The following is a 12972-nucleotide window of genomic DNA, read 5'->3' on the forward strand; positions in this document are numbered from 1 at the left end:
TTATTATTGTTAGATCATAGATCATTAACTAAAGACAAAGCATCACACGCCTTATAAACATTACAACGAACGTGGAGCACTAAATATGGGATAACCCACCACTACTTCTGAAAACTGAAAAGAAACTAAACAAGGTACTAAATTAAATTAATAGGACATAAACATGTGGAGACCTTAATGCACAGAAACCAGATGCAGAGGTGTTGTACTTTCAATAGAATGTATTTTTTATTTTTGTTGTCACCTTCAACCATTATTATGTAAATATTATTTTACAAAAATTCAATGACCTCATTAGTATAAAACATAATTTCGTTTTTTCGGTTGATTATCATCAAAACAACGAAAGATGTGTAGATACACCCAAATATCCATACTAGTCAAATAGGTCGATTTCAACTTGTTTGATTCAACCAAACTCGAATATTTTTGTATCTCATTAGTTTTGTCTTTAGATGCAAGTCTGTTAATTCATCTTAGGTTGGTGTAGTATTTTTTGTATAATGCCAATAATTGTTAGTCTTAATTATATATGTATGTTTATGATAGAAGTTAAAGCATTGAGAATTGATATGAAAACCATTTAATTTGTTTCTAGACTCCTCAAGCACCAAATGGATTGTTGATTTCTACTATTCATAGTCCTCTAAACTAGGTTGGATTATGATTTTGGTAAACCAATATTTCTTTGAGAAAATATACTATGTTGAGTTATGATTATGAAACCATGATACATGGGAAAGAACACGTATAGAAATGCTTTTAGTTTTACATATATAATGTGATACATGTTTTGTTTTCACAAAGGGACATGATATACAATAAATGTTTTTCTTTTTCTTTTTCTTTTACTTTTGATTGAGTTTCTTTTTCTTTTCTTTTTTGCTTTTGCTTTCTGTTTTTATTATCCATTCTTTTTTATCATATCTTCTTAACCATCGAGAAACACAATTTAGCCAAATAGCTCCAAATTACCATAACCAATTATGAGACTTGTTATACAATTGATTTAATGCAATACATTGAAACGAAAAACAGTCTAAAAATAATCATTTGTTCCAACAAAACAATATAACATGAAAACAAGAGTGTAATAATAATATACATCTTCTTCATAACAAAAATAAAAATTCCTAGTTGTAGAACATGTTGTTGTGTATGATTATGCATGGTATTTGAGGTTTATAGTTTACCATTTTTACCTTTTACCTTTTCCATATTTCATATTTCATCAAATATTGGATTCAATGGAGTGATTTGAGATGGAAAATTTGACACGTTGACTGGTATGCCTTCTTTGCTGCAGCCAATTCGAATTTTTTAGTAGCAACTTCATTTTCTTCTAATTTTGTCTGAACAAAAAACCTTATCCACCACGAAGAGCTTCTCAATTTCGCCTATTATAAATATATAAATTCATTTTTTATTATTCAATGTTTCTTTAAATTTCAAATTTGAAGTAATTGGGATCAAGTAAAATATAAAAGAAGACTTACAGGGCGACCAAATTTGGACATTTCAGCCACTTTGACTCTACGTTGACCAGGATAACCTTTATCAAAATAAAATCAACATTACTTTTAGACAAAATTACAAAAATGGTCCCTGTGGTTTGCCAAAAGTCACAAAGTTAGCCCCTGCTAAATTTTTTTTGATGCAAATGGTCCTTGTGGTTTGCAAAACTTGCACAAATGGCCTTTTTTACTAACTCCGTTAGTATTCAGCCGTTAGGGACTGAATTTGTAACGACATTTTCGTCTTTTCAAGTATAAAGAGACTGAATTCGTGACATTTGGTAAACCACAGGGACCATTTGCATCAAAAAAAGATGAAAATGCCCTTACAAATTCAGTCCCTAACAGCTAAATACTAACTGAGTTAGTAAAAAAGGCCATCTGTGCAAGTTTTGCAAACCACAAGGACCATTTGCATCAAAAAAAATTAGCAAGGACTGACTTTGTGACTTTTGGCAAACCACAGGGACCATTTTTGTACTTTTGTGTTAGTTTTATATAAAATATAAGTATTCATAAGTGCTAAAAAAACTCACCAGAGAGAATAACAAATCCATCTGAAGATACTCTTGCTAATTCTGGAAGAGTCTTGTTGAGGTACCTTGGGGACAAATAGTCAAGAGCATCCGAAACAATAACAAGAGAAAATGATTTTGATTTATAAGGAAGAGGAAACTTAATATCAGCAACTCTAACAATCCCTTTTCTTATAAGGCTTTTGCAGTTTACATCACTTTCATCCAAATCATAAGGTTCAAGACCCCATGCTTCTGTATCTTCTTCTTTCAATAATTTGGACACCACTGAACATGAATCGGGACCCACGTGTAGAACTTTATGCATGCTGTCACCATATGCTTTTTTTAGATATGGTAATGCTTGATTTATCTCTGCTGAACATGAAACACCACCTGCATATTCAACATATGGGAAAATTCATAATCATTGAAATTGAATAGCAAGTTAGCAAACATAAAGATAGCTAATTGTTATTATTATCTTAAATGGTTTACCTTCAAGTCTACTTAGAGCTACTTTATCAATATTGCTTCCACCTGTTGTTACAAAGATAAGTTTGATATAAGTTTTTGGTTCATGGAGATAGGAGAAGAATAGAAGATAGAATTTTTTTTTTAGCCAAAAGAGATTTATATGTACTAACCTGAACCACTATAAACATAGCCAATAATGAGAAAAGCTCCCTGAAAGTTTTGAGAGAAGGGAAAGTCTCACTCAGTATTTGAGTTAAGAAAAGAAGAACATGAGTAACAGATGTTACAATAGATGGAAAAGCTTTAAGAGGTGTGATTACCACAAGAACAAGGCCAATGGATAAGAAAGGGGAAGGGCGTGATTTTGGATTCAAGGATCCCATAAAGGGGATGCCAGTTCCATCACCCAAACGCCTTGATAAACTAGCTGGCCTCCTTGACATCTGTATATGTTGTGATTCACCTGCAGAAAAATGTTTAACTCGTTTTATTATGAATTGAGTTGAGTTATCTGAACTGAAACAATGGTAACTTTGAAAGATCAATGGATCCAATATCAGTGACAAATGGGGTGTTCCACAATTTTAATTCAATAGCTGAGATTTAGTATCCTAAATGGCTAAATCAATCCGTTAATTTTAATTGTTCTGAAGCTGACGAACATTTCACTAATCTAAACTAACACAGTCATTTCCAAAACATGCTGATGGATAATTTTACTCGGGATAAGTATCCAGTTAAAATAAGCGAGACTCAAAATCCTCTTCGAAGAAAAACGGGAGAACGAAAGTGTCCCGAACTAATACATTAAGCGACTTGACCACTTGGTATGAATGTATGACGAAAACCTAACGCGGCATTCTTCAAATCGTTATTAGCCCAGCAAAACAAGCAATCAACCAATTTTCGTTACCACTAAATACAAACAACATCAAATTCACTAGAATCGATCAAGTGAAAAGCATTATTCAACTGATTCTGTCATAATTCGTTGTTCATACTGGTATAGTCCTCAAAATTAACAAGCAGATAGTCAGCAATTGATTAAACAATTCATCGTAATGCGAGAAACAAACAAAAACCACAGTGCGCGAGTGATGATTAGAAAGAGAAAGAGAGTATGTGTGTAACCTGAATGAAGTCGGAGAGAGCTTGGAGCTTGGAGATCTTGAGTTGAGAGTAGTTATTTGGATCTAGATCTGTGTTTTTTTGCAGTAAAATTGTGCTAAAAATCAAGTGGGGTTGTATGTTACTTTATAATTATCTCTCTAGGATTCTCTCTCTCTATCTCTATCGCAAACTGTGATTAAGAAATGTATAAACTTGTACTGTAAATTTCTGCGATTTCTGGTGAAAATGACAGGTAAATGCGCACATCGCGCATGTTAGTAGGGACGGGAACCCGCGTTGTCGGTTTAGGCTTTCATTACGCGTTGAGCGAAATGGGCTTTTTCTTTTCTTTAAAGTTCCTATATTGGGCTGGACGCCTATCTAAGAACCCGGCCCATATATGTATCGAGTTTGAGTTGATGTTTGTTCTACTTATGAGGATGAACACGTATTTGTATAGATGAGAGGAAGAGAGGTCGTCCATGCAGGAAGTGGATAGACAGTGTGATGCTAGACTTGAAAGACTTAGGTCTTTCTAGAGTACATAACATCTAACAGGAGGATGTGGATACATAGGATTAAGATAGTACAAGACTTAGGTCTTTCTAGAGTACATAACATCTAACAGGAGGATGTGGATACATAGGATTAAGATAGTAGAGTAGTATAAGAGTAGTATAGGAATAGTTAAGACTTAGGAAGAGTCATTTAGGTTTAACATTTTCTTCTTCTTGTCTCCTGCCTATGTTTGTGCTAGTAGTCCTAGGATTCTACCTTCATTCCCTCTTTATTTGTTGTTATTAGCTAGTATTCAGCTCCATATGTATGTGCTAATGTTTTTTCCTTACTTTATTAGTTAGTATACTTTATATTAGGGTGAGCATTGTCTGGTTTTTTAACCAAATCGAATCGTGCATCCAATGGTGGACGCAGAACATTTGAATAGCACTGACACTCATATTACGAAGACGTTGCACCTAATAGAAAAAAAAATACACTGCGGGGCCGAATCATAGTAGCGGCCTGGGACCCCCGGGCTCTACATAGGTCTACCACTACGCACATTGCAAGGTGCAATTTCTATAAGGTAAAAGCCAATATTTTGTTCTGATGTGGTTTTGCGGTTTTGGTTCCATTGATTTCGATTTCAGTTTTTAATCAAAAAAATTAGCTAGTGCGATTTTACGGTTATAATGATGTGGATTTTCATGTCCAAACTTGATTTTTCAGTCGATTTTCCTTTATTTCCAGTAGAGAATCTCATTTAAATATACTTAATATGCATGTGAAATAGTTATATGTTATTTGGTAGATTCCAATCGAAATATACAAACTTCTTTATGATATTAGGATTTTGAGATTTGCATTATATGTTGCTCTGCAAAGGATTTCATTTGTAACACCCCGTTTTTATTTTTCGACATATAAAGATATAAAGTTTGTTTATAAAACACGAAGTAAAAATATATTACCCTTTAGCTAAAATAATCTAAATGAATGTTGTAGTAAACGTGAATACAAACATGTAGATATAAAGAAAGTCGAACATGGAGTTCGTACATGAAAGTTATGATTTTTTTAAGTTTTGGCAGATTTATAAATTTAATGGCACGCTTTAAGGAATCGTGACGCGGGGAGTTAATGCACCGACACCACCTACAGTCATTTGCGTGCAAGAAATATCAAGGTAGGTATGTCCATCTCGGAGTTCGCGGCGCGACACAAGAGAAAGCGCAACGCGAATGTTGGTTTCCCAGCCTATAAGTAGAGGTATCAAGCATCTTCCATTATTGCACCTCTTTTAACCTATTTATCCCTCTCGAGCTCTTGGTCCTTCGTGATTCGATTTCTTATCCTGTAGAGCATTGAAAGTTTTGAAAGGATCCTTAAGAGAATGATCAAGTGTCGAAGTTACGTTCATCGTTTTCCAAGTTATTTATCAATTGGGTAAGTTACATTTTCGCTTAAGTATAACTTAATATAGAGTATACCCATTTGTCATTATTATGAACCCGTGTATTAGATTAATTGTAACGTCCCAAAATAAGGTACATTTATCACTGTAACACCCTGTTTATTTATTAGATAAATAAATAAATTAATGATGGAATGGTAGCCCTAAAATAAATATTTATATATCAAAGGATGGTCTCGAGGAGTTAACTGTCATGATTTTAGAGGTTAGGGGTTAAAAGTGTAAGTTTCGGATTGGTTTCGTAAATATTATTGAAGGCAGGGATTAAACTGTAAGTTCCAAACTCAGTTTGTAAATATTTATAAAGACAAGGGCTCCGTGATAATTATTGGGACTTAATTCAAAAGAAAAAGAGAATAGAGGGTTGAAAATGTCATAATTGGGAATTGAGGGTTTAAAAAGATAAATTATGGATTAGTTTTGTAAAGATTTTAGAATATAGGGGCTGCATTGTAAATCTTGGATCTGATTTGTAATATATTTAGTTGGCAGGGGTTGGAAGGGTAAAATATGGGCTGAATTTGAAAAGGAATGTGAAGGGAGGGACTGTTTGTGACATTATGGGGAAAGGTTTAAAGGTATCGGGTATATATTGATCCATAGAACCTCTCGCCGGCGGTCACTTCCACCCTTACAATTCCCGGCGCTGCGCCACCTTGTGGCTCCCCAATCGCCTCCTCCTTTCATTTCGTTTTTTCCGATCAAAGAATGGACAAACATGTAGATATAAAGAAAGTCGATGGATCTCCTCTCTTCTCCATTCGGTTTTATTGCTACGTCGTCTGCTGCCAACCGTCGGTGTGTCCGTCAGCCTCCTAGCCGCCATAGGAGTCGGAATAATCCGCCACGGTTTCGGATGTTGCTGTTGTGAACCGCCACTGCGCTGCAACCGGGAAGACGCGGTCGGAGCTGCTTTGTGTCTCCTTCTTCTTTCGTTCTGCCACCTTGTGAACGTCAAGCCGCCGCCTTAAGCCGCCGCTGTTACCACTCGCGTTGTTGCTGTCGTCGCCAGCCGCCACCAGGCGGGTGGCTGGGGTGTTTGTTACAATTAGAAACATGTGTTTGTGTTGTGCGTGACTTCGTTTGACCGGAAAAGCCACTGCCACCACCGTGAGGTGGTGGTTGCCGCCGTGTACCACCATGGGTGGGTATATTTTCGTGTGTATGTGTTTGTAATTAGATTAGGGTGTGCGTGTGTTGATCGGATGGGCTTTGTAACTGTAAAAATAATTGATTAATGAAAGAAAACCAAAAACCACCACCTTAGGGTGGTGGCTGCCGCTACCGGTCGCCGTGTCGGGTAGCAGTGTGCTTAGTTGTGTTGGGATTGCTAGTTTGGGGATGTTTGGTCAAGGGACTAAAACCCTAATGGGCCTATTGGGCTAAGATGGGTTGGAAACCGTAATTAGGGTTTAGAAAACCCTAATATTGGATTTATGGGCTTAGACTTATTGAGACCCACTTGTGGGCCATTGGAATAATGGAATTGTGTGATTAAGCCCAATCACACCATATGACTTATTTAGAAGAATGATGGACTTAATGGATTAAGTCCTTAATGGGTTAAGTGAGAAACACTTAACCCTAATCGTCATTTTATGTGAAACCCTAATTTCACATGGGTGTATTGTTGGGCCTTCTATTGGGCCTTGATGATTGTGTTATTAATGGGCCATCCAAAGTCAAGCAAATGGACTAGAATACTTAATGGGCCTAGGGTAAGGCCTATGTAAGGGTTTGGGCCCAATTTGTAAAATTGGGCCATAGATGGGCCATACTTTGGGCCTTAATGATTATATGATGTTAGGCCTTATAATAAGACCATGTATAGGCCTGGGCCCAATTTGGAAAATTGGGCCATGTGTTGGGCTTGATTCCTAATTGACTTTGGGCCTTAGGATTGAATGAGCCAAACTTGGGGGTAATGTAGTAATTATCCAAAGAATGTACTATTGGTTATGTGTTGGGACCCAATTATTAATTGGGTGATGTTTTGATATTGACAGATCGGGAATCTGTCATCCAACAGTTGGGGTCGAGTCTGCGGGACTTCAGCAGTATGGGGTTGGGTCTACGGGACTTCAGCAGTGCGAGGTGAGTTACCTTCCAGTAGGAGTGGGTTTACGGCCATAATGCCGACCCACTAGTAGGAGTTATTTGTTAGATGATTGTCTTTGTGATAATTATCTGGTGTGTTGTTATCTGATATGCTTTATGCGCTAGGATGCTATGACATATGTGTTAGTAGTGGTAGGGGTGATATAGCTCATAGTTACCGGTTAAAAGATACCGAAGGGGTAGATAGTACCCATGCATGCCTAGCAGTATGATCATGATATGTTATTATGTGGTAGTGGTAAGGGGTGAAATAGTCCCCGGTTACCGGTTAAAAGATACTGATGGTGGATACTGGTTGAAAGATACCGATGGCGGATACTGGTTGAAAGATATCGATGGTGGATACCGGTTGAAAGATACCAAAGGGGGTATACAGAACCCATACAATGCTTATTTGTCTGTTTATGATGTTAGTATGTGATCAACATGTTTATGATGTTAGTACATGATCAGTATGTTTATGATATATTACTATGCGATAGTGCTAGGGGTGAAATAGTCCCCGGTTACCGGTTGAAAGATACCGATGGTATTATGTGGTATGTGGTATGATGGGGGAACTTACTAAGCTTCGTGCTTACGGTTTACAGTTTTGGTTTCAGGTGCTTTGTTTGCAAAGGAAAGGAGCCGGCTTGATCGCAGCGCATCACACTATGTTTTCCGCACACGAGATCCTTGGGATTATACTCTGATATGATTTCATAATATTATATTGTATTGTTCGCACTTTGGTTTTATGTAATAACCTAATTAAAAATGAATTTTTTTGTTGAATTTTGGGATGTTACAATCACTCTTGAATCGTTCCCTAAAGTATCAAATTAGTCCCTAAAAGAGAAAAGTTGGCAAGTTAGTACGTCGGACGTACGCATGAGTACGCACAACATACTCATGCACCATGCAGAATTGCGGAGGCCAACTAGTACGTTGGGTGTACCAAGGGGTACGTTGGGCATACTAGGCTCATATGCAAAACCCTAATACTTCATTTAACCCTATATAAAGAACATTATGAATCTATTTCTAGCCACCCTTATCAGCCTCCAACCCTCTCTAAAATCCTAATCTCATGTGTTTGGATTATGTATGTGATTTTGCAAGTTTTGAGTGATTCTTGGCTCTTGTAGTTGAAGAATAAGCTTAGAGAAGAATAAGAAAGTGCCATCAAGCTAGAGATCCAGAAACTTCCCATCATTATACATCATTTTCAAGTATAAAGCTTATACCTTGGCTAGTGATCTTCTAGATCTCTTTAGTGTAGGATTTATGAGCTTAAGTCCCCAAGTTTGGACCTCTTTGAGTCTGGGACTCTCCAGGGAGTTTAGGTTGTCCTTTCATGCATCTTATGGCATTCTGGTTGATAAAAATGCTTGCTTGATCTTCCCTTTTGACTCATGCATGAGTAAAGTAGCTTGGAATGGATGAAATGATGTTTTAACCCCCCATAGCCATGCAAAGGCTTAAAGCCCACGACTTTATGGAATAAGAAGCTTTAAATTAGTCAAATATAAAGTTAGGTTAAATGTCTTAACGGATTAAGACATTTAGTAAAGGATTTGGAGATCTGGGGAGTACGTTGTGCGTACTCCTGACTACGCGCAACGTAGTCTGGTTATTCCTCGTCACATGTTTGATCAGTTGTACGCCCAACGTTAGGTGTAGTACCCCCAACGTACTCACGGGGTTTTGACTTTTGTTGAATTTGACATTTGGTCAAAGTTTGGAGTTTTGGGGTCAAGGGAAGGGCAAAATGGTCCTTTTTGCCCTTAGTAGGTTTAATCGTGGCTTTGGACTCGTGAGTTGTTTGGACCTTAATTTTAATTAAGGATAATTATTTTTTCTGCAGTTCGGGTGCTATGTTTTCGTGTCATCAGTGTCAGGCGAGTCTCCTCATTTACTTTTACCTGTATGGTAGGCTAGCTGTAATATCATGACCAACTGAGTCTAGCTGTTATATTATGTTATGTGATGATATTATAATTGTTTGTGACTGGGGCTGTTGATAGACAACTAGGGGTTACAGATAATCTTACGAGCGTGCTGTTAGCTCACTGGGACTACTGATAGTCCTAGTGTTGTAGATAATCCATAATTGTTTACTTATGTTGTGTTGTATGTGGTATCTTAGGGAACTCACTAAGCTTTGTGTTTAAAGTTGTTGATTTGTATGTGGCAGGTACTTCGTAGGATCGCGGGAAGGCGAAGGTCTGATTGTACACATGCATTGGGATTTTACTATTGGGACATGATCTCTTATGTACTCTAATAACTATGATATTTGTGGTTTTGAGATGACTTGTAATTGATCTGATTGTGAAACTATGTTTTTGGAAGTTTTAAAAATGAAAAAATTCGTCTAAAATTCGAGGTGTTACATTAATCATTAATCTTAGCTATGAAGTGACTAATCTACTTATGGGAGCGGTGTTTGTGATAGATACGTTGGCCTGGTTGTTGGATTTCAGAAAGACTGTATGCCGAAATAATCATGCCTCCTGACTATCTTGACTGGCTAATCCTTATTTGATAGTCATTTCAATATTAAGGGGATTAGTGAAGAATATAGATATTAGTTACTAGATTTCCTTATATATTCATCAGTTATATTATTATATGTTGATATATGTTTGGTGTGTTTGCTCGCCAGTTAGATTGTTATAACTGTTTGAGTAATTGTTCATGTGAGTTTTCTTATTGTATTACTTATGACATAGTTTTTATAACATTATTGTATGCTTAGCTATACTCGTAGGCTATTATTTGTTTGTTTGCTTGCATGCTATGTTGGTTGAAATCACTACTAGAATAAAGGCTTTTAGTGACACGTGAATTATGACATGCATTAGATTTATGACATGCATAAGTAGGTGTCGTAAAAATGTCATATCTTATAAAATTTAAAGGATTTCGGACATGTATTCGCGTGTCCTAAAATTGGTGGTTGTTTTATATTTTTTAGGTAATGCACGTCCTTCCTTCTTAGTAGCTAAGGAGGAAACAAAATCCCAAAAAATTAAAAAGCCTGTCATCCTCTACCTTCGTTTCCACAACCTCTCGACCCTCACCGCCTCTTATGATCTCTCTTCCTTTCTCAATGATGACTTAAGAAAAAAGACTGATGAAAATTGCAGTTGTTACAAGAGAGAAAAAAAATTGAACAAGTGTCATATCCAATCATAGCCTGGCTACCAAAAACTCAAAATAAGGGGACACAAACAATAGTCGACTCCAATAGTTTTTATCGTCGCTCTCGACGAGTATCGGAAGAATTTCTGGTCTTAATCAAGAACAACAAGAAGAGAGGTTGTCGAACGAAGCTGATCTTCCTATTCAACAAGTAAACCAAGGGTTTACTGTTTATGTCATCTTTGGGGAGAATTCATCTCTAAGTTTGAGATTTAGGATTTGATAACTCATCAAATAAGTTATCTTATTGTTATGCTTTGTTGTTGTGATTGTGGCCCACGACTTTAAGTGATATTGTAATTCTAATTAACAAAAGTTGTTTGAGTTATGGTATAATATAGTTATAATTTATAGGAATTATTCATTGTATTAACTTATAGGAATGATTCATTTGTAACGTTTGAGATCCACGGTTTGATCAGAAAGAATGTCTTTAATGAATATACAGTATCAATTAATGTAACTCATGAAGATGATGAAACATTTCAAGATGTTGAAAGGATTGTAACACTTGAAAGAATGGAACTTACAAATAGCATAATTGTTTATTTTATGCAATGGTTCGCGGTATCTTTCTCTCGCACTTCGTACACATTTTAGTTTGGAATATATGTTAGTCTTTACTAGCTATGGTTACTATGATTTAACGTTTGTTCACTTATAAACAATCTTTAATATAATTCAATATGGTTTAAGAGATTCACATTTCGGATTAATTGAGTTTTTTAATATGAATTGTTTATTTTTCATTGAATTTGTTTGTCTTTGTTAATGTGAAGATCTTTCATTAAATCTACAAAAATGACTGGTATATCATGTGCTTCAATTCTCTTTACATGTAACTCATACTCTTCTTGAAAGTAGGTTTTCACCATTAATAATAAGTTTATAATAACTTAAAACAAAATAATTTATCAAAAATGTTTATTATCAACGTCACATTGGCATAAAAGATATCTTTTAGTGTCCAAACATTAAAAAAAAATGCTTATTACCGGTATCAAGTCCAAAAAAAAACACCAATAAACATTTTAAATAGAAAAAAATTTCATAAATGGTCCTTAAACTTTTTCGCTTGTCCTTAAAATAATCCTTATGAAACCTTTTTGTATGGATAGTCCCTACAGAGTAAACTTTGCACACAAATGATTTCTACGGTGGTTGTTTATTAGATTGATCAGTTAAATTGATTTTTATTTATTTATTTTATTTATTATTATTATTATTATTATTATTATTATTATTATTATTATTATTATTTGTATAAGAATCATTTCTGCCATTCCTTAAGCATCATTTTTGAAATTTTATATAAGGACCATTTGTGAGATAATTAGCCTCTTATTATTTTTCTTTTTCTTTTTATAGTTTTGGCCCTCTTTTTTACTTTTTTTTAATTCAAATTTCTTTTATTTATTTTGTTTTTAATTTTTTTCACAACTTTGTTATTAAATATTTTTAAAAGTTAAGATTTTAGTAATTAATTTTTATAACAATGTTTTACATGAAATCTTTTTATGAAATATATTTATTTTATGAAATATGTTTTTTTACATGAAATGTAATATTTATATAAATAAAAAATTAAAACTTAGAATTTTTAATCATCATGTAAATATGTTTTATTTAATATATATATATATATATATATATATATATAATTGTCTAGACATTATCTAAAATATTCAAACTACAATACATTAATATTTTTGTTTTCTATTTTTTATCTAAAAAAATTGAAGTATAAAAACATCATTTTATTACTTTTTAATTTTTATATGATGTAATTTTAAGATATATTTCTTCATTTATCTTATAAAAAATATTTATTTTTATGAAAAAATATGATGTGTTATTATAAAAAATGTTATTATAGAAATAGCAATATGGTGCTATTTTAGTTTAAAATTATGATTATGCGGTATTGATTTAAAGATAAAAAATATATTTTGGTTTTCGTTTCGTCATATAAGTACGATAAATTTTATATTTGTTCGATATAAACTTTTGAAATTTAATTTTAAAAAATTATTTAGTTTTATCAAATTTTGAATACATTCCTTAATAAAGACATGAA

At 34.5% G+C, this 12972-nt stretch overlaps 1 protein-coding gene across 1 annotated transcript; it reads right to left on the reverse strand.

The window, feature by feature from the left end:
- Nucleotides 1–1022: 1022 nt before the first annotated feature.
- LOC145073861 (putative pectin methylesterase CGR3) lies at nt 1023–3775 on the reverse strand. The gene is made up of 7 exons (XM_079020337.1): nt 3638–3775; nt 2827–2969; nt 2677–2716; nt 2528–2569; nt 2051–2425; nt 1497–1552; nt 1023–1397 (listed from the first exon to the last, which is right to left on the reverse strand). The coding sequence occupies exons 2-7, from the start codon at nt 2947–2949 to the stop codon at nt 1245–1247; spliced, it is 789 nt and encodes a 262-aa protein (XP_078876463.1). The 5' UTR covers nt 2950–2969; nt 3638–3775; the 3' UTR covers nt 1023–1244.
- Between the last annotated feature and the right edge of the window lie 9197 nt (nt 3776–12972).

This window comes from Lactuca serriola, chromosome 9 (assembly GCF_051521515.1).
Source record: "Lactuca serriola cultivar US96UC23 chromosome 9, Lser_US96UC23_V15, whole genome shotgun sequence".
In the NCBI taxonomy this organism is placed as follows: domain Eukaryota; kingdom Viridiplantae; phylum Streptophyta; class Magnoliopsida; order Asterales; family Asteraceae; genus Lactuca; species Lactuca serriola.

Excerpts from the sequence above, each read along its gene's own strand:
- LOC145073861 (XM_079020337.1), bottom strand. The coding sequence starts at position 2,949 with ATGTCAAGGAGGCCAGCTAGTTTATCAAGGCGTTTGGGTGATGGAACT. Across the intron at positions 2,717-2,826 it reads CCATTGGCCTTGTTCTTGTG|GGAGCTTTTCTCATTATTGG; the intron begins GTAATCACACCT and ends CAAAACTTTCAG. Across the intron at positions 2,570-2,676 it reads CTATGTTTATAGTGGTTCAG|GTGGAAGCAATATTGATAAA; the intron begins GTTAGTACATAT and ends TTGTAACAACAG.